This window comes from Hippopotamus amphibius, chromosome 13, assembly GCF_030028045.1.
Source record: "Hippopotamus amphibius kiboko isolate mHipAmp2 chromosome 13, mHipAmp2.hap2, whole genome shotgun sequence".
In the NCBI taxonomy this organism is placed as follows: domain Eukaryota; kingdom Metazoa; phylum Chordata; class Mammalia; order Artiodactyla; family Hippopotamidae; genus Hippopotamus; species Hippopotamus amphibius.
Window position 1 is genome coordinate 81,585,630 of NC_080198.1, and position 21,926 is coordinate 81,607,555.

General features: G+C 36.1%; 1 protein-coding gene across 8 annotated transcripts in view; it reads left to right on the forward strand.

Moving 5' to 3' along the window:
• Positions 1–21,926, forward strand: part of CAMK2D (calcium/calmodulin dependent protein kinase II delta) — a 284,123-nt gene that overhangs the window by 249,508 nt on the left and 12,689 nt on the right. For all 8 annotated transcript variants that reach the window (XM_057705222.1, XM_057705215.1, XM_057705216.1 and 5 more), the window contains one exon: positions 516–564. In XM_057705222.1, the coding sequence (XP_057561205.1) occupies positions 516–564 (49 nt within the window). The remainder of the gene's footprint in view (positions 1–515; positions 565–21,926) is intronic.

Here is a 21,926-nt window from a genome sequence, read left to right on the forward strand (position 1 = left end):
AAATGCTTTTTCTCTCTACAAAGAAGTCAGGCTGATAAATAGCCTACAAATTTATTGCTTGATATAGTACCTTATAAAAAGAAGGGACTAATTACTAATTAATTAACTGGGAATAAAAAGTGTTCTTTTTTTAAGGTTCAAATTCATTAGGCTAATATATTCAACTTCTCATAAGCACTTAGAGAAAGCACACCTTATGGGGCACTGTAACACAACACATCCTTACACAGCTCTTAAAATAAGTTGCATACTTCGGCTGCTTCTACGCATCACCTTGATTTATCATGCTTCGGGGATTAGGCAACCAGAGTACTTCCTTTTTGAAATGTTTGCAGCATTTGGCGTTTTATTTCTGTTAAAACCACATAACGTATTTGTCCATTTGCATGTCAGCATATGCACACAGCCTGCTGAAGAATTTTGCATGAAATGTACATCACTTGCCAATTTTTTAAGAAAAAGAAAAGTCAAGATATCCATTGTTTGCAACTTTAAATGTGTTTTCTTCTCAACAGGAGTCAACTGAGAGTTCAAATACAACAATTGAGGATGAAGATGTGAAAGGTATGATTAAATCAGAAATAGAAAATCCCAACTTAGAGTTCCATAAATATCAGAAGAAAAGTATTTGTTTCAAACAACTAATAAGTTTAGGAACTAGGCCTATTCTAAGACACAAAAATATTTTTTTATAAGTACATTATTATTTTGCATATATGTACTGATTTTGTCCATTTTTTCTTCACATTATATTCTTTTCTCTGTCTTTAAACTATAGACAACATGTGGTATATTCAAGGACATTGTGTTTTTAAACTAATAATGTTTTGGATCATAATATCAAATTGTAAATATATCTGTCGGAAGTTAATACAAAAGGTATATGTATGTCTAGAAATCAACTTACGTTCAAGAACAGAGTTATGAGAATAACCATTTTTTTAAACTTCGAGTGATCTCAATTGTTTCAATGAAATTCTGCATTTGGCAGCCTTTCAAACCCAGATTTTCATGCAGTTTTCTAGTATATTCTTGGTCTCCATTCAGTTCATTTGCCCAGGTTCTCTTAGCTCCATACACGAGTCACTGCCAGCATTTCTACCAGCATCTTCTCAGTGCCTCTGCACACACATACTAAATGTACATTTGCAATTAATTTTCTTCTTTTTAGTCTCAAGGATGTTTTAAAAGTGTTAATTTTGCTGCAATTGTTTTTGCGGTTTTTTATTCTTATTTTTTAAATTTAGTACATGTAACTACAATTCCTACAGGCCGCTTGTCTTGAAGCCATTCCAGAAAAAGAATGGTAAAAACAGGGATATTTGAATCAGAAGTATTAAAGGAAAAGAAGTAGGAGACAAATTCAGAGAAATGATCCATCAGATAATTAAACATTATCTGGAAAGATTATTACCTAATAGTATCATCATAAGCTTTAATTCTATAGGTAGCATTGGTAAGATATAATTTTAAAAAATTGTATTCATGTTATAGCATAAAGAACCTGGAAATTCTCAGGTCAAGGAGACATATAGGCGATTTAGGAAATAAAAATGACTATAGATCACAAGTTGCTAGTCACCTCTGCTGACTTCTTCCTCTTTGGTTGAAGAGAACAGCTGACAATATTAAAGTGTTGTCTCTATTTATATTACTAGCGCATTGACCTAACTCTGCTAGAGGTAGTCAGTCATTATTTTTTACAGTGGAAAGGTGGATAGCTGTGTTGAGGATTTTATTTAGTAGGTCTGTTCATCTCCCTCTTGCCTCTGAGCTAAAATTTGAACTGAGGTAATTTTATGAATCATTGATGCTAGTCATATTAGATAAAGAGATTTTTTTTAAACCAGATAAGCAGATGTGCCATTTAGCTTTCCCAGTGATTCAAAGAGCATCATCTTTATAAGTGTTTTGGATTCATTAGCTCTTTCAGCCAAGCACAATGTTTATGTAACTTTTTACATTCTTCCCTTGAGCAAGAATCAGAAAGAAGAAATGACCTGTGCATTATCCACTGGTGAGACTGAATCTTTAAATAACTGAATAAAATTAGGAGAATACCAACACCTCACTGTATGCAAGTCATCCTCCAAGGAATATGCTTATTCTTAGGTGACCACAAGCAGGGTTTTAATAAGTGGTCTTTCTCATCTTAATTGGGCTCTTCCCTATACTACATATTGGTTTAGGAGGATTGCTATTAATCTATGTAAATGTCAATATATAAACAGAGTCCTGACAGTCTCACCTTATAGCTTATATTTATTCAGTGAAATGAAATTATAGCAATACTTCTCAGAAAACAGTTGTTCTCTTGAAATCACCATGATGTGGGTTTCATCTTACCTCTGGGATTTCACAAATTGAGACAGTATTTGTCTTTATAGTTCTGCTGAGTCTACATACACCAAATGTTAGAGAAATTAATATTTGTCAATATTAATTAATATTGAGCTCAAAAGAAATGTCCAGTTGGTAAGTGAGCCCAAAGTGCTTTGGTTCATTTCTTTAAATTCAGTGAATAAATGTTTTAAGTGTCTGCTTTATTTTCCTAGGGTGGATGTGGTCACAGAGCTGTATGTATATATTAGGCCTCATTTGTTTTCTAAGACCCATACAGCCTTTTAGTGGTTAACCTTTTTAATATTGAATGATATCAGAAAACTTTAAGACTTAGAAGACCCTTTGAAAGATCACCCAGGCCATCTTACTGTAAGACAGGTGGTACATAAAACTGTCATCAGTGTTTTTAATGTATTTATTATGGTGGTGATATGCTTCTGTGGGAATCTCTCCATCTATCAGTGCACTGTTTTTCAGAAAGACCCTCATATTTATCCATTTGAATGACTGTACTCTTTTCTCTTTACTTCAGAGTTTGCCATAGCTCTGAATAACCTGGTAGGGAATGTGTTTATTGTCCAGCTCTGTTAGAACCCAACGTTACACATGTATCTAACATCTAGGAACTCACAAAGACCAATAAATTATATCACCTGACCAAAACCATACCCTCACTAAAAAACTATATCCTATCCACAAAATTCCATGTCTTTCTTCCACACACTCACTTTCCAGCTCTACCCTTTCTATATACAACCTTGTAATCAGCATGAAACACCACACCTTTAACATACTCTTAAAGGTATATTCCCATAGCGCACTCCTCTGTCCATCGCATGCTGCATTCCTTCCTGCTGGTTGTCCCCCCTAATACCAGCACCTCGACTTGCATCATTTCGTGGTGGTGTATGATCCCTTGAACGCTGTATCACACGCTTCCCGTGCCAGTGTGGTGCACATGCTGTCCCATCCCCGAGAACCAACCTGGCAAGGACAGTTCTACCTCCTCTCCACTGTAAAGAAACATGGTGCGGGAGAATTAACACATCATGGTGACCTAACCAAAAGAAGAAATGAGGTGAACCAAGAGCAGAGTATCTTTTTCTGGCCTCTTTTGGAGGAAGAAGGTAGAAAGACTAGCAGTCGTCAAAGGAGGAAGAAATCAAAAGTTATAGTAGATTAATGGTCCTTTCCATTCAGCGGAGCCTGGAGCAGCTAAAGAGCCGGGATTTAGAGAAGACCTGTTTTCCTTGAACTCTGCTTGTTAGTTTCTTTCATAATGGCCTTTGACTTTCAAGAGGCACCAGTCCCTGTTACTCTTGATTTGTATCTAGGCTATCTCAGTTTCTTCATTCATTCAGGAAATATTTATTAAATGTCTGCTGTTCGCCTGAGTTCCACATCTTCTCTTTCTGAACTAGCTTATTCAAGAGCTTTCAACAACTCAGTCAAAACATTCTTCATGTGCTTTATATGAATCTTCTGTGCTGTGATTTAAGCCATTTCTCGCATTTAATTCAATAACTATCAGGAAAACTTACTGAGAAAATGAGAACCAAGATAAGTATATTTCATATCTAAAAGTCCTTTTATTTTCTTTTTCTTAAAAACCTTCAACATTTAGTTATAGCCACAACATTTTTCTGCTCAAACTCACAGTCATCCAAAGGGACTTGGCGTTGCTTTACAACTCTTCTTTGTAAAGAAGGAGCTTCTGGTCCTGTGTTTTCTTTCTCCAAGGCAATGTGTTGACTTCCTAGTGTTGACCTTGTGAGTAGCTTCCTAATTTTGTCCTATATTCAAAAACCAAATATTATCTTTAACGCTACATCAATAAACTCAGTGTAATGGAGAGAGACTAATAGTTTAAAAACAAATGAGTGTCTTAATGAAGCATAATTATTACCATAGAAGCACTGTGATAATACACACTTTGAAAAAAGTTTTTCTATTAGAATTTATGGTGTTTGAAAAATATGATTTTTAGGTCCAAAATTATTGAAAGAATCATTTCATTTTGAATATATTTCTAATCCTTAGTTTTGGGTGTTGACAAACAGCTGGCATCAGTAGCCTTTCATGAGTAGATGACAGTGCTGACAGTACTGCTCTCCGTGGGTGCGGGTATACCTAAAGTGGTTCTTTCAACACAGTATACATGTGAAGACTGTCCTTTGGTTTGTGGCTATAGCCACGGCTTGCAGGGCCTGTCACTGTGTGCCACAATGCCTCTCCGCCTCCTAGCCTGCCCAGCACCATTGCTCAGAGTCAGCTACTTCTTCCCGATGGGTGTGCACCGGTTTGGTGCATCTGCTGCCCTTTCCCAGAATGCCAGAGCTGTGCAACACCTGTCGACGCTGGGCTCCTGGGTGCCCTTAAGCGGTCTCTGTCACTCATCCTGCTTCCAGCATCTCACTTCAGCTCACCATTCAGCAGCTGCTTGGATCTCTTGCTACATTTCATCCTTCTTACAGCTCTAGGCCAGTGGAGCTCTGTACCGCAAGGAGAAATGTATTGCTGTGAGACTGGCTGTATGTGGGAACTTCATGCTTGTTTAGCCTCTTTTTCCTTTCGCTGACAAGTAGGTGATGGTAGTGAAGCTGCGTAGAATGTTTGCATGAGGCCCAGTTTAGGGGCACAGGTGTTGACAGCCTGAGCTCTTGACTGGGGCCTGGTATATGGTGACACCTGGATGTCATTATCTCAGCAAATCTACAGAATCACTTGATTAGTGAGATTTTTGTATGTCTTTTGTCAATCTGGACATTAGTGGGCAGTGTGATGACTAAATACTCCATTTCAACTGTTTAGTGCAAATCATTGTTTCTGTGTAGGCTTCTCTCAGGCAGAGGACCACTTGATGCCAGTCTCCTTCCCACCTTAAGCAGTCTGTAACTCAGCACTTGCCTTGCATGTATTTCTTACTTCAAGATAATATGCATATCAAGAAACTCCTGGATATTTTATTTAAGGACTTTTGATGATTATGTCATGCCATTAGATTGAAAGTATCTTAGAAGACCTGTAGTGCAGTGTATAGTAACTTCTTTTAGGTTTCTAATCCAAACTTTGATTTTTAAAAAAGGTTTATTTAGAAAAATTCTTGTCTGCATATGTGTCTACCTGATGATCTTTTAACTTTTAAATCAAGATCAATATCTTAAAGGACTGATGCAGAATTCATTCCTCTGTACCACCGATGTAAAATTATCTCATTTTCTCTATTTTTTTTTCATATTCCTTTATTTTACCCTCCGCACTCACTCTGTTTGTCTCTTTACTGTTTGCCTTCTGTGAAATTTGAATCTTAAATTTGTCATTGATAGCCTCAGGCTTGTTTAGCCCTGCTGACAAAATATGGGGTCAAGAACTCTTGCCAACTCTGGGTTAAAACAAAGCCTGAAATCAAAACAAAACAAAAGAAACCAACCAACAAAAATATGTAGCTACTCGTTTTATCATTAGAAAAACAGAGGCTCATTCCATGTTAATACCCTTTCTCAGTTCAGAGCTTTTATAAATGGCTTTTTTAGCAATTTTGCAAAAAATTTGTATGCACTTTTAGAAAACTCACAGGAAAATAATGTAGCATCATTTTATTAAATACTGCCTAAATTCTAAAAGCATATATAAGATTCTTTCCATCAGTTTCCAAATCTTGGTTAAGCTACCAGATTTTTAACTTTGAATTTACTTTAAAAATACAGAGTTTAAAAATCTAACATTTACTTTTCATAGATATTACTTTATATGGAAGTTAATATAGGAGATAATCAGACTCATAATTTATATAATCAAAAATTTCATGGTCAAGATCTAATTTACATTATAGTATAGTTGTATATATTGAGTGCAAAGACTTTGTTTTTTTATGTATCTATTTTCCCATTATTATGTGCAAGTTTTAAAATATTTTATTACTCCCTGTGTCTCCTTTATCTTTTCAGGTTATAACTTTATTACTTTTTTTAACTGATCTAAAAAAATATTGGAATCTGGAGTCTACATTCTGTTTCTAGTTTCAGCTTTTATCCAACTTGCTTTAAGCAAGTTGCATAACCTCTGTGGCTCACATTTCCCCGGGTTATAGAATTTAGATAATGAAATCAATAATACAGAGTTGCAGGTTTTTTTCCTACCCCACTTTAATGCAATACTATTAAATGATTGTTATAAGGTCTCATATTTTTTTTAAATTTTATTTATTTATTTGTTATTTTTTTGGGGGTACACCAAGTTCAATCATCTGTTTTTATACACATATCCCCGTATTCCCTCCCTTCCTTGACTCCCCCCACCTCGAGTCCCCCCCACCCTCCCCGCCGCAGTCCCCCCCACCCTCCCCGCCCCAGTCCCCCCCACCCTCCCCGCCCCAGTCCTCTAAGGCATCTTCCATCCTGAGTTGGACTCCCTTTGTTATACAACAACTTCCCACTGACTATCTATTTTACAGTTGGTAGTATATATATATCTGTGCTACTCTCTCGCTTCGTCTCAGCTTCCCCTTCACCCCCCGCCCCCTCCCAAACCTCGAGTTCTCCAGTGCATTCTCTGCACCTGCGTCCTTGTTCTTGTCACTGAGTTCATCAGTACCATTTTTAGATTCCGTATATGTGAGTTAGCATACAATATTTGTCTTTCTCTTTCTGACTTACTTCACTCTGTATAACAGACTGTAGTTCTATCCAAGGTCTCATATTTTTAAAGTATGTACAGTTATACATTGTAAAATAAAATATAGGAAAGTAATATATATTAATATAAACTATACAGAATAACTATAGAAGATTGTTAATTCAAAGTTTAATTAAATCACTGGACTCACAGGAATAAATCACTGCAGTTTTAGGGAATGTTATTACAATGTGAAAAAAATTATCTGCTAACCTGTATATCCAAAGTTATTATGGTACTAATGGACTTTAAAAATTAGTGCTTTAACTACATTCCAGTAAGAATTATGATGGGGTTGTAGTCCATGTTTTTAAAGTATCTGCTATATAAAATTACTTAATATCTAAATTTAGTTTGACCTCGTGCATTTCTATGCAGAAGTTAAATCATAATTATTTGTTTTTATTAACTATGAACTTTATAATTCTGAAATTATTTATTAGAATAAAATAATTACTTTAGTGAAATACCATGTCCTTTGCTAAGTTTGTATTATTTTCTACCAATTAAACACATCTAGAAATTATATGAAATTATATGCTTATATCCTTTAGTGATTCTTCTTGTCAGTGAAATGGCCTTTTTTTTTTTCTGGTATGGATTTCTGCAATACAATTCCTTTGATTTCCTCAGGAGAAACTAGGTCTAAAGTAGTCAAAGAAATAAACCTTAGTCCTATGCATTTTTTAATTCATTTTACCAGATTATGTCATTCGGTTTCAGACCAGTATGTTAAATGGAGAACTAAGATATTACAAGGAGAAGTAAAAACAGCATTACTGAATGAAGGCGCTTAATAGAAGAGACTGTCTCTAAGTAAAGAGTTTTTATTTATTTGCATTTGGAAGAGTATTTTCATTATTCACTTTAGCGCAATAAATATTCCATGGGCACCTACAGCGAAAGGTATGCTACAGAAGGCACTTGCTACGCTTCTTGCCCTCATGAGCAAGTCTAGAAAAGATGAAGATCATTCTGCATGATAATGTAACTTCTTTGTTTCTGGCTTGTATCCAGATAATTCTAAAACAAGAATAGTACATTCATTAAAAAACAAACATAAGGACATAGTTACAAATAGTCATATGTGAGCAAATGCAGAAAATTTCAGATGCATGTAATAACATGTAATTCCTAACAAAGAGACCTCTATTTGAAAAATTTGGATTCATTCAGTATTTTTGAAGAGAGTATTGAACACCTACTATGTACTGCATATGATGGACTAGGCTGAGGCTAAAAAGGCTTACCTTTTCCCTCAAGGAGCTGTCAGTCATGTAGTACATTCTTTAATGATACTATATCTGCTGGCACATTTCCCCAATGAATGGCTGTTTCTGCATTAGAATTTTATTCTATATTAAAGTTTCTTCCAAGTACATGAATATTTGTCCTTAACACTTAGTGAATTAGTGTTAATATGTTTCTTTTATTAGTGAATTAGTGTTTCCTTGTTTCTTTTGAAATATAATAGTGTAACATTTTTCCCTTGGTCAGTATTGTTAAGCAGAATGTGCCAGTCCATCACATGAAAAGTAGCATCCTATTTGGTACAAAAAGACAGATTTAGTTATAGGTATTACCTTTTTTTATCTCCTCAATTTTGCTTATACACCCAGCCTATCAGCAGATCCTACTGGTTCTCCCCTTAAAGTACACTCAGTTTTTTTTAATTGACTGCTGCTCACTAACTCTATTTCTGTCATCCTGGTCCACAGAAGCATCATTTGCCTACATCATTGACATGACTTCTTAGCCAGTCTACCTGCTTTGGTATTACCTGCTTATGGTCTTTTCACAACGCAGTAGTCAGAGTAATACTTTTACAGTATATCAGATCATGTCTTGTTTCCAGTGGCTGCCAATGTCATTAGAATGGATTATAAGGCCTTCAGTGATTAGGACCTCCTCCAGCCATACCTCCCTTTACCATCTGACTTCATCTGCTATTGTAAGTCTCAGGAACACTATCTTGATACATATCAAGCAGGTTGCTGCGTCAGGGCCTTTGCACTTGCTATTCCCTGCCTGATATGCCCTAATACAGATTCCATGTGCTTGCTGCCTCTTCTCTTTTTTTAGTCTCCGATCAAATGTTACCCTCTCAGATCTTCCTAGATGACCCTGTTTTAAATTGTTTCCCTCCAGATCCAGTGCTGCCCCTATTCTCCTTCACTGCTTTCCTTTTCTCCTAGTATTTATCATTATCTGGAATATGGATTTTACTTAATTGCTTACTCTCTCTCTTCACCTACTAGGATATGAGTTTCTTCAAGGCAGAAACTTTTGACTGCTTTGTCCACATCTGTATCCACAGTATCTAGACCAGTGTTTGGCAGTAGAAGGAATAATAAGTATTTAATTGTTGAAGGAAGGAAAGATGATAGAAATCAACCATGCCATGTCCTAATAGCCACTAAAAAAGACTAGAATTCTCTAAAAGTTGTGATCACATCCCAACTTTTTATCTTAATTGGTTTTTGTCCACCTGTGCCCTGCCCCCACTCCATTATTTCGGAACTAAAAATATAGAAAATGAAAATTTTAAAAGTAAGTCACAAGATCCTCTTTCCTGTTCTGGATGGAGCATGTTTTTTGGTGTCAGACATAGTAGGTTTGAATTATAGCCCAGCCCTTTATCAGGTAAGGAGTCCAGCTGCCCATGTAAACCTCTCTGAGTCATATTGTGTACAGTGGAGATAATGATGTCTCAATACTTAACCATTTTTTAGCTTCAGAAGTGATAATTTCATATGGTTCAAATCTAACAATAATAACAATAACAAAACATGGTCATGTTGACTAGAGATAGTATTCATTAAATGGCTGGCCTGTGATAGTTAGCAAAATTAATTCTGTTATTTCTGGCCAGTCTTTCCTGTGAGTACATGATATAAGCACAGAGGTTCACTATGAAGAGTCCATAAATCTAAAGGGACCTGTGTTTTTTATTGTAACATCAGTGTTTCTATTTTCTAAGGCATTTATTTTGGTAAGTGGGTAAACATCTATAAATGTTAAGACCCACAATATAGAATACAGCCAATCTACATACATAAGCAAACAAGCTGCTCAGGTACAGAAAATAAATTCATTTTTGGTTTAAAACCAAAGCCAATATTTTTTTTAAAGCTTTTATTAAGGTAACAGTATTATTTTAACTTATCATGAATGTTAAATAGATTATTTTAATTCACTGTTTCTTTGCCCCCATAATATCATACAGTAGGCACTTAATAAGTTAATGAATTAATTATGAGGTTTTTACTTTAAGTTAATTTTGTTTGACCTCTTAAAATTTTTGAGTTTAGAGACATATTTTGTTTTTAATTAAACATACCATATTTTAAGTAATGACTCAGTCTTCTCTCATTTAAACTGATCGTTTTATCCCTGGATGTTTTCAAGTGTTTTGAAAAATTGACTCATTTTGAATGTCTTGATTATCCCTGATGAGAATAAAAGAAAAGCATGTAGACTGATTGTTTTTGACAAAAGTGAAATACATATTTTAAAAGGAGCATATCTTCTTTGAGAAGCAAACGACGTCTCAAGCAAACTATCTCAAGAACCATAACATAAAATGTCCCTCTTGGAGACTGTGATTACCCAGTTCAGTGTTTCCTCAGAGGGAAACTAACCATCTTGACAGAAGTCAACAGCTTAAGTGTGAAAGACCTATTGTTTGTGTTTGAAATAATTCATTACAGGATTATCGGTTTCCATGTTAACATCACGACATGTGGTTAATTACACTATGTCTATCTAGCAAAACACAGATGGCAAATGTTAAGGGGAGAATTTTGTATTTTAGGGAAAGTTTGAGTAATAGACAAAAACCCATCATCACTATGTGTTTTCAGATGTTAAAAGAAAGAAAAGAAAAATTTTGATTCAAAATGTCATTTGTTTGCAGTTTGAACTAGAGAATGTTTTCACTTGGGGGAAATAATTTGCTGTGGTGGGGTCTGTTTCGCGTACAGAGTCTTTTTACTCTCAACTTAGCCTCCTTTCCTCAGAATTATGGTATTCTAATCAAATATTGTATTATATAGAGTTAAGGTGAACAAAAAGGTAAAGATATTGCTGAAGAATAGAGAATTACCTCTGAAAAGGTTGACAGTCTTTAATGACAGACAAGATAGCTTACTTCAAAGAGACTCCTGTAATTTTTTTAGAGGTATTGTGACTAGCGTGGAAACTGTGAGCGTATGAGATTGTGTTTTTAAATCTCTCTTCAAGAAATAGAAGCTCTTCATTTATAACCTTTATAAGTTTTTTTTTAAAGAATAGACTAAGATGGAATTTACTAATGCTGTTTAAATATATGAACAGTTATTAAAAATGAAATGTACTTGCTTGTTTGTTATGGAAGATAAAATAAATGAAACATTTGTTTGGGATAAATGTTCAAACACCTGTATACGAGTTGGTAAGGTCCTTAGAGTCTGTACTAGCATTTTCTAACGTGAGCAGTGTTGTGAATTATTGAAGAATTTCCTCTTCAGTGGTCTGTGATGTGTTGTATAATCTGCCTATGCAAGTACTAAAGATAACCTTTATAGGCATTCCCAGTGGTCTCTTCCCCTGGAACTTCAGGTTTCTAGGTGCGGACTGTTAATTACTCGTCAAATAACCTGAATGGTGTCTTTGTTGAATGTTCATCTTTTATTGGGTTGGCCAAAGCATTCATTCAGGTTTTTCCATAAGATGTTACGGAAAACCCCAAATGAACCATTTGGCCACCCCAACGTATTCAACAAATAAGGGGAAAACAGTATTTCATATACTTACAAATATGTATCTACTATAAGTTACATTTTATGGTAATTTATATTTATAATACATCCTAGAATAAATGAAAACAACAGTAATGTTGTTGGTTCTGAAATGTATGGTTCATAAATGTAATTCTTACTATACTCACATTGATTAAACAAGAATTAACTTTACTGATCTTCTAAAATTTGGCCAAGGTATTCCAACAAGTACTTGTCGACAGGAGGAAATAATGCAAAATCTAAAAGCTGAAAGTTATGTTTTATTTGAAGACCTTACTGAGAACTATAGCCTGGGAGGCAGCCTCTCAGAGAGCTATGAGGAACTGTTCCAAAGAGGTAAGGGAGGAGCCAGGGTATATAGGAGTTTTTTGCTGAAGAAAAAAAAAATGTAGTGGAACATCAAAAGATTACTGCTAATCCCAAAACCAAACCAAACAAACAAACAAACAAACCAAAAAACCGCCATATCTCAAGTTAATGATTTTAGTGCATTTCTAGGTATGGGAAGATGCAAGAGTCTGGGCTCATAGAAATTATTGCTTTGATTTGCATCCTAACTGTCTAGGGCCAGTATACTGGTTTTTCCATCCTGAGTTCCCCTCAGGGTGCACCGTCAGGAGTGGCTGCAGTGGCTGATGGCTTGATGGCAACATTCTCATATTTTTACTGAAATGGCAGACAACATTTTTGGTCCACATACTTGTAAATTAATTTTCTCAGCTGAATTTAGAGCAGACTATCCCAGAGCTGAACTGGTTATATTGTGCCAGTGTGAGGTATATCACTTTAATAAAAAGCATTAACCATGAGAACTCATTTAAGAATTTCTGGTCTGGTAAGGTATTTTCATCCTCCCAAGTTTTGAAAAATGTAATAACTAATCACGGAATTTACTTTTGGTCCTAGGAGTCTTCTCACTGCTCTCTGTCAAATGCTTGAGGACATGAGAAGAGTTACAGGAATTCACATCATTTTGTGAACGTATGTGTGTGTGTGTGATGAAAATGGGAGGTTATTTTCCTCCAAACCTAAGTATGTCTTGCAAGTTGTGATAAGCCATTATAAATTTATACAGACTGACTACTGCTATGCCTTTTCAGTCCATGGTCTGATGTCTCAGAAGGCTGTAATAATCATCAGATCATCAAAGTTAGGCACAGGCGTATAGGTACATATGTTACATTGAGCCCTGGCCTTTGGATCTGCAGCACCGCAGACAAATGCATTATACAATTGACTTATCAATACAGTCTATTAATTTCCCATAATTTTCCAAATTAAAAAAAAATCCTTCATTATTGATATATTATTTGTTCCATAAACTTTTTTCACTAGTTTCCTAATTTACTATTGATTGTAGACTCTCTAATTCTTTTGAGCAATGTATGGATGTGACTGGGTTCTTTGACATGTTTTGTGAATTGGCCTCTCTTCTTTCCACTTCACTAAACCTGATCTGCTCTTGCAATTTCCATTCAATGATTCTGGAAGCATGGACTGAATAATGATAGACTTTGCAATGGAAGTTGCTAAAGATGAGAATTAGCTAGAAAGCATGGGATTACAATGACAGTAGATGCTGCTGCATGTTCTTGAGCGGTAGTTAAGATCTGTTGTTTTATCTTATCAGTCTCATCAAGGGGAATGGGTCAAAATGAGCTGAGTATTATTTAACACTTAAAAAAGGGAAATGATGTTCTTATAGTTAAGATATCTGTATAATCTGTATAGTGCTGGGTGAGGAAACTGCTTTAGTGTCAACCACATTGAGGCAAACACTGATGTGAGAAATACTGAAAGATGATTAGGAACTTGTGTGAACCTGGACACAAGGGGAAAAGACCTCTAAAAAATATATGGGACTCAATAAATGTAGTCATGGAATAACATTTTTTTATACTCTTACTATAGTTAGCCTAGTTCTTTCTCAAAAAAATCCAAAGACGTCACACTTCAATTAATTTTGGTGGATCATTTTGTTTGTTTTTTATTTTTGCTTTTTGCAAAATGAACAAAGATACATGATGGTTCTGTAGCATAGAGGATAGACTTCTAGGCTCCTCCTGCATTCTTGGTCCAGGGCAGCACTCATGAATCTACCAGTTAAATTATTCAGGAAAGTGTAGTTATAAATAAACTTATCTAAGTGTATAGTGAATTCTTTTTTTCATAGAACTCAAATTTTATACTTTTTATAAAGGTATAAGTTATTTAAAAGAAACTAAATTAATTATAAGCTGAGCAACAACAGTAGAAATCATTGAAAAAAATGAAAGTTTACACTCATGGCTGCACAGGATTTTAACCGTCCTCAATATTTTATGCTGCTGCCTATTCATACTGAAGCATGAGCAGGTTGGCATTTACTTTTGACCTGAAAGATACATGCCCTGTTTTGGCTAATATCATGTAAAATTGATTGGAGGGGTTAATTGGAATCATTACAGTTCCAAGATTTGGGGAAAGCTGGATTTCATTCATGACAAAACAACTCCCCCCCCCACGCCCCCCAAAAAAGGGCAAAAAATAACTTTCCAAATATTTAAAAATCCTTGGTCTCATTGTCTCTTTTATAAGTCTGATTTTTCTTTTGAGACAGTAGTTTTGACCATCACCTTGGTTCTGCAGTGGAAGAAAGAGACACTTCTTGAGAATGCTTCATACTTCTCTTATCATTGCAAGTATATAAACCTGATGCCAGGACACTACAGTTTTCATCTTAAATCTAAGCAGTTGATATGACTCTTTGAACCATTTTCTTAAAATCTCTTTTTTTCCATGTTGTAAGCTCTTAACTGGAAGTGGTACCACAGCTATCTGATTCATAAAACATCTTAATACTTAAAATACTCAACTGTATTCATAATAGTGTCCTGTTTCTAGCTTCTACAAGTCAGCTGGGGGTGGCAGAACAGTTACCCAATTACTTTAATGTGGATGGACTGAATTCTTTCATATCAGCAAATGTTCTATATAACCACATATACCATTTAGTTCTATATAACCATATAGATGGTTCTATATGGTTCTAGATGAACTATAAATGTTCTATATAACCATATAAACCATTTAGTTTAGACTCTAAACTTTTATGTAAGCCGTTTTTAATGAAAATCCTTTTGAATACTTCACACATCCTTTAATCTTTTAAAAAAAATAGTAAATATTTTTTTCATCTTAAGATTCAGACTCATCTTAGGCATGATAAAGCCATGTTTTGTAACCCAATGATATCTTCACAAACTTTTTAAAAAAACCTAAACCTATTTTCACTTACACTAAATGATCTCAGTGCCAGACATTTTCTGTTCTTAAATATTTGTTAATCATTTATTGTCAGACCGTAGCAACTTAACAGGACTAAGACTAATAGTACTTCTTCCCCAATTAACGATTTGTGCTTTGAAACTAAGAGTAGTTAGGTTTTTATAGAGCAAAGTACAAAGATGATTTGAATAAGTTATTTTATCTTTTAAATCTTGAGGGCCTTTAGCAATTAAAGGCTGAATGTTAATGTTGTTGAACAAGTGACTTCTGGATAAGTGAACTTTACAATAATTTCTTGAAAGTAGTCTTGAATATAAATTTGGTAATTTCCAGATGTTATATTTGAATAAAATATAATAGATCATTAAACCAGTCAACTCCAGAATTTTGATGACTTTGATTTTAAAAGCCAAACTAGTGGAAATTACTCTCCCAAATATTAACTGATATTTCAAATTAGTGAAATAAAAATAATCACTAAGAAACAAGCTGTTAATTGCACAGGAAGCTCTAAACATAGCTGAGTTGATAGGCACCTTTTTTATAAAAGTACCAAGAGCATATGAAAATGATCCTAATTTGTATATTTGCCTAAGATAATAACTATTCCCAAGAGTTATTTTTGTTACTGGCAGCATGGAAAAAGACAGTAAAACCATGGGATACCCAGTTTTGTGGAACTGGTGTAATAATTAATTACAACTCTGGCTCAGTAATTAAGTCATCAGTCACTTTGCTAGAGAAAGTTCAAAGGCATTTAGGTGGTTCATTTAAGTTTATGATTTCAAAATATTGAATTAGGCACTGTGGGCTGGAAAGGAACATGGATTAGTGAATTAAGCAGTAGACAGCACCTCAGCCAAATACAGCTCCAGCCCTGGCACAGCTTCTGAATTTGCTGGACGACTTGAGCAAGTCACTTAACCTCCCTGTCCTTCAAGTCTGTGGCAGGCAAGTACCCAATAACTCTGAGAAATGTAGAAATAGTAGTTAAATTAAATAGAGCAATTTTTTAAATTTATTTTTTATCAAAGTATAGTTGATTTACAACATTGTATTAATTTCTGCTATACAGCAAAGTGATTCAATTATACATACATACACATTCTTTTGCATATTCTTTTCCATATGGTTTATTACAGAATATTGCATATAATTCCCTGTGCTATACAGTAAGACCTTATTGTTTATTCATTCTATTTGTAATAGTTTGCATCTGTTAATCCCAAACTCCCAATCCATCCCTCCCCCATCCCCGCCTTGGCAACCACAAGTCTGTTCTCTATGTCTGTGAGTCTGTTTCTGTTTCATAGATAAGTTCATTTGTCATGTTTTATATTCCACATATAAGTGACATCATATGGTATTTATCTTCTCTTTTTAACTTATTTGGTATGATACTCTCTAGGTCCATCCATGTTGCTGCAAATGGCATTATTTCATTCTTTTTGATGGTTGAGCTGTATTCTATTATATATACGTATCACATCTTCTGTATCTACTCACCTCTTAATGGATTTAGATTGTTTCCGTATCTTGACTATTGTGAATACGGCTGCTGTGAGCATAGGAGTGCATGTATCTTTTTGAATTATAGTTTTGTCCAGATATATGCCCAGGAGTGTGTTTGCTGAATTATATGGCAACTCTGTTTTTAGTTTTTTGAGGAATCTCCATACTGTTTTCCATAGTGGCTGTACCAATTTACATTCCCACCAGCATTGTAGGAGGGTTCCCTTTTCTCCACACCCTCTCCAGCATTTATTGTTTGTAAAGTTTTTGGTGATGGCAATTCTGAGTGGTGTGAGGTGATACCTTATTGTAGTTTTGATTTGCATTTCTCTAATAATTAGTGATGTTGAGCATCTTTTCATATGCCTGTTGGCCATCTGCATGTCTTCTTTGGAGAATGTCTATTTAGGTCTTCTGCCCATTTTTCAGTTGGGTTGTTTTTTGTTGTTGTTGTATGAGCTGTTTGTATATTTTGGAAATTAAGCACTTGTCAGTCACATTATTTGCAGATATTTTTTCCTAGTCTATAAGTTGTCTGTTGTTTGGTTATGGTTTCCTTTGCTGTACAAAAGCTTATAAATTTGCTTAGGTCCCGTTTGTTTATTTTTGCTTTTATTTCTATTTCCTTGGGAGAGTGACCAAAGAAAACATGGGTACGATTTATGTGAGAGAATAAATAGAATAAATATAGTAAATAAGCAGAATTGCTTAGTTGATACACCTAAGAAAAGCTAAGCAACTATTTTAATTGTGCAACATTTGATCATTGAATAAGTAAATCTTTAGGCACAGTTCACTAAAAGATTTTAATATTTGATACTCTTCTAACATTTTAGTGAATCTCAATTTGCATGTATAAATTCAGTTTATTTCCTAGCCCAAGTTTAATTGCAGGCCAGCTAGACTTTGAATAAGTTTTATTATTAAATAGTTTCACCTCAACAAACTAATAAATTTAAAACCTGAACAAAGATTCAAAAAAAGCCCAAGCTCACATGACTTGGTTCTTTCTCTCCATTCAGCTCTCTTGAAAAGAAATGATAAGTCTAAACGTTGACTAGATATGCCTAAGCATATCTTTCTAAACCTATACAGGTTACTCCACCATGCGAAGTACTGTGGCCTCCCGTATGGTAGTCATTCTGCCGATTCTGAGAGATGCAGGATCCATAAGTGCCTTTCCTGTTAGCATAACCACAGGCACGCTGCTGCCAGACCTGATCATCATCACCTACATACTTGGCATTTATCTCACATTTTAAAATGTACACAGTACTTTATATGCATTGTCTATCCATGTACTTATGTACTCATATGTGCATGCCTTTACAGACATTTACTCAATGCTAGGTGTTAAAGGTAGAAAGTGATCATGTCCTGGTCAGATCTGTGAACATCCTGTGATAATGCTATAGGAGGGCCACAGTGAGATCAAATAGCTGTGTCTGGAACACTCAGGAAAGTCCATACAGAAGAGGTAGCATTGGAGCAAAGTATTAAAGGCAATTTCCGAATAGAAGACAGAGTTTCCAGGCAGAAGGCACAACGAGAGGAAAGGCACAGAACGATCAGTGAGCCAGGGCTAGTTGGGAAAAGTGAGCCCCTTGGTATGGCTGTAGAATAGGTTATATGGGAGCCCTGGAGGAAAAAAAGTGTTGGGAGACAAAGCTGGAAAAAAATAGAGGAAGAAAACCTTTAAAGAGCAAACGAAGTGTGAGCTTTGGCCTCCAGAGAGTTAGGGGGCAGCACCGTCAGCTCTGTTCTATAGAAAGATGATTCTGCAGCAGTGAAGAGTGGAGGGGCTGGTGAGGAGGGGGTATGGGATGGGGGGGGGGGGGGGGCAGGAGGGGTTAGGAACTTCTGACAGCCTGAATCAGAGCAATGCAGTGAACCTAGAGAGGAAAAAATGGATCTGAGAAAGACTTGGATAAATAAAGGGGGCTGGTAATCAACTGTATAAGGAATTAGAAAGAGGCATCAAGGATTTTGGTGTAGGCAGCTGAGTAGATTACAGTGCCACCATCCAAGATAAGAAATACAAGAGAAGCAGCAGGTTTTGCAAGGAAGATACTTGATGTCAATTTTGAGCACCCCAGGTCGGAAATGCTAGGACAACAGGGGATGTTTAGATTGCAGTCACAAAAATGAACTTGGAGCTCAGAAAGATTTAAAGTCCATGATTTAAGGTTCTGGCTTGTGCAACTAGATGGATGATGTTGCCATTCACCAGGATGGAGGTCCCTGGATAAGCAAATAGGTTTTGGCAGTCTTCAGTAGATGGTCAAAGCCAGAGGAATAAATGAGATTACCAATGACAAGCAAAAGAAGTGATGAAGAGGCTGAAGACATACCCCGGGAAACAGCATGGATGATGTTGCCATTCACCAGGATGGAGGTCCCTGGACAAGCAAATAGGTTTGTGGCAACAGAAGTTCATATGCTCAGTTTAGGATATGTTGGGTTCAAGATGCATTAAAGATATTCAAACGGAGATTCCAGAATAGGCACTGACATACAGACCTGGAGTAAAGGTCTAGAAACGAGGTAACAATTTGGGAGTCATAGGATATAGGCAGCAATTTAAACACTGGTATAGAAAGAACCGCAGGGATAACAGTATACTGTAAGAGGGCCTCTCAGACTGAGCCTTTTAAAAGGAATTGAAACATTTAAAGTCCACATGGCAAAGGAGAGTGAGATGATGAGAACAGACAATTGATAAAAGCTGGAGAGAAGTGCAAAAAGAGGAGTATTTCAAGATGGCAGAAAGGAGTAATCGGCAAATTCTGTGCCTTCAGGCAGCACCTGTACTCTGTACTTCTCTGTTAACCAGAGAAATAGCATTGGTCTGCATATCTCAGAGAATTGTCCTGATGCTCAGATCTGATAATGCTTGAGAAATGCTGAAATCTATCAGTTGTTTTATTACATAATCACTCAGTTCCCAGGGAATTTTTTTGGTTTTTGAGTTTGTTTTTCTGTTTTAAACACTGGGACCATTCATACTTTCATCTTTCTCTTCCAGGCTTCTTTAGAACAACAAAGAGCCAAAAAATATGAATCTGAACATGACAGCATTCCCAATTCTTTTGCAGAACTGCATGGGAAGTCATTGCACTCAAGGTCTGGAGCATTTCTCCCACTTGCTTTTCTCTCCTGCCTTTTCCCCTAGGAACCTGGAAGTCCCTAGCAACTACTTTGAGACCTGTGGGTATAGGCTTGAGCATCTCAATTCTATAAATAAAACTGTTCAGTAATCAGTTCCCTGTGATTAAATGGCTGGCCACGAGGTAGAAGCTTCTGGTACTCAGGAAACGCCTTCCTGGTACACTCTTCCCTCGCCTTCAGTGTAATTATTGACACATCACAAGCTCTCCCCACTTTGACTTCCACAGTGGCCATTACTTGATATTCAGGAAGAGGGAAGGCCAGAGGATAGGGGCCCCTCCCCACAGAACACTGGCACCCAGACACCCGCCCAGTGATTGTTGTCCTCACGGCTGAGGAGAGGACATCTAGCTGGCACCAAATGCTCCTTCTTCCTCTAGGTCACTGTGGCAACAGTTCCAACCACAACAGACTACTATATACAAATGATTCATTCCCAGCCCTCTGCTTCCCTTTAAAGAGTCAGCTGCCATGTGCTGCCCTGACTCACTCAAGCGCCTTTGCTCCAGGGAAGTAAGCACTCTAAAGATTCCCGAGTTCCAGGCCCCTCCTGAGCCAAGAGTGTCACATTGCTTTTATGATGATGTAGCACAGAAGCATCCTGGCTACTTCCCATTTGCCATCCTGCCAGCTACAGCACCATTGTTTCTGAACATAAGAACTAAGAAGGCAATTTGTGTTCCTTTGATTATGCAGGACAAAAATTAAGCCAGTTATAGGATGCAAACTGTTAAAGAGCTAATGAGTATTTCCACAGTGCTTCAGAGTGAGACCTGGCCATGTACACCAATGTTTCTAATTGCATATTCTGCTTCTGAAGGAATCCACAGAGACTTTCAGAAACTTCAGAAAGTGACCCTGAACTTTTCACACTTTGTAAACTAACTCTTAGCCTAATGAAGCTCTTCAAAGGGCAGTGATCTTATGTTCATTTTTCTCCTTTTTTGTTCTGAAAAATTGACATTGTTTTCTAAACTGTAGTTTTTTTCTTTTAGCCACATAGCATCCTAAGAAATCTATTAGTTTTAAATTAGGATTTAATATGAGGAGGAAGTTTTGGTAGTCACATTTTCCTAATCTCATTTTCTGAGCTCCTCTGCACCACTGTCCTGTATATTCCGGAATTGGGTCAGCTGTCATGCGTTTTTGCCAAATGTTCATACTGTCGAGGCCACAGACAGATGAATCATTTATTGCCTAACTAAATTAAGCTAAAACATGCCATTGGCAGAATTATTCCCTGCCACTATCTCTGTCAGTATTTTTATTTGTTTTTTGTTTTTGTTTTGTTTAAAGATTTATTATTTAATTATTTAATTATTTATTTTAACTGTTGGGTCTTCGTTGCTGCAGGCGGGCTTTCTCTAGTTGCTGAGAGCAGGGGCTACTCTTTGTTGTGGTACGCTAGCTTCTCATTGCAGTGGCTTCTCTTGTTGCGGAGCATGGGCTCTATACTTGCAGGCTTTAATCGCTGTGGCACATGGGCTCAGTAGTTGTGGCTCACGGGCTCTAGAGCACAGGCTCAGTAGTTGTGGCACAGGGGCTTAGTTGCTCCGCAGCATGTGGGGTCTTCCCGGAGCAGGGATCTAACCCATGTCCCCTGCATTATCAGGCAGATTCTTAACCACTGCGCCACCAGGGAAGTCCTGTCAGTATGTTTTGAGGTTTGATATGTTATAGTTATTCATTCATCAAATAAGCCTGGGCAAGAAATGGTTTAGGTGTATATAGGAGCTAAGAAACCCTGTTTTTTTTTTCAATATAAATGAAATTTATTAAAATAACTGAATATGGAATCTAACCTGTATGGAAGTTATTTTTTTCTATCAACCTTGACATTTTTAGCAACCATTTTGTGGACAAACCATATTTTATAAGGTAGTCTCATATAGTCTCAATGAAGTCAAGTTAGGTTTACAGAACATTTATTTTAAATAAAGAATATCACAACCTGGATAACCTGGAGTTTCGAAAGTAAGTATAAAAATTTAAGTTTAATTTGTTTAAAAAACATCAGATTCATTAAAAATGCAAACTGGTTGACTTTAATCAGTAAGAACTAAAACCAGACTTAAGCTTTTTCTCTGATGAATAGCAGCCTCACTAAGATAGAAGGGAAATAACTTTTTGTGATTACCCCCAGTTTATTTCCAGTGATTTAAGGAAGTATCACAATGTTCT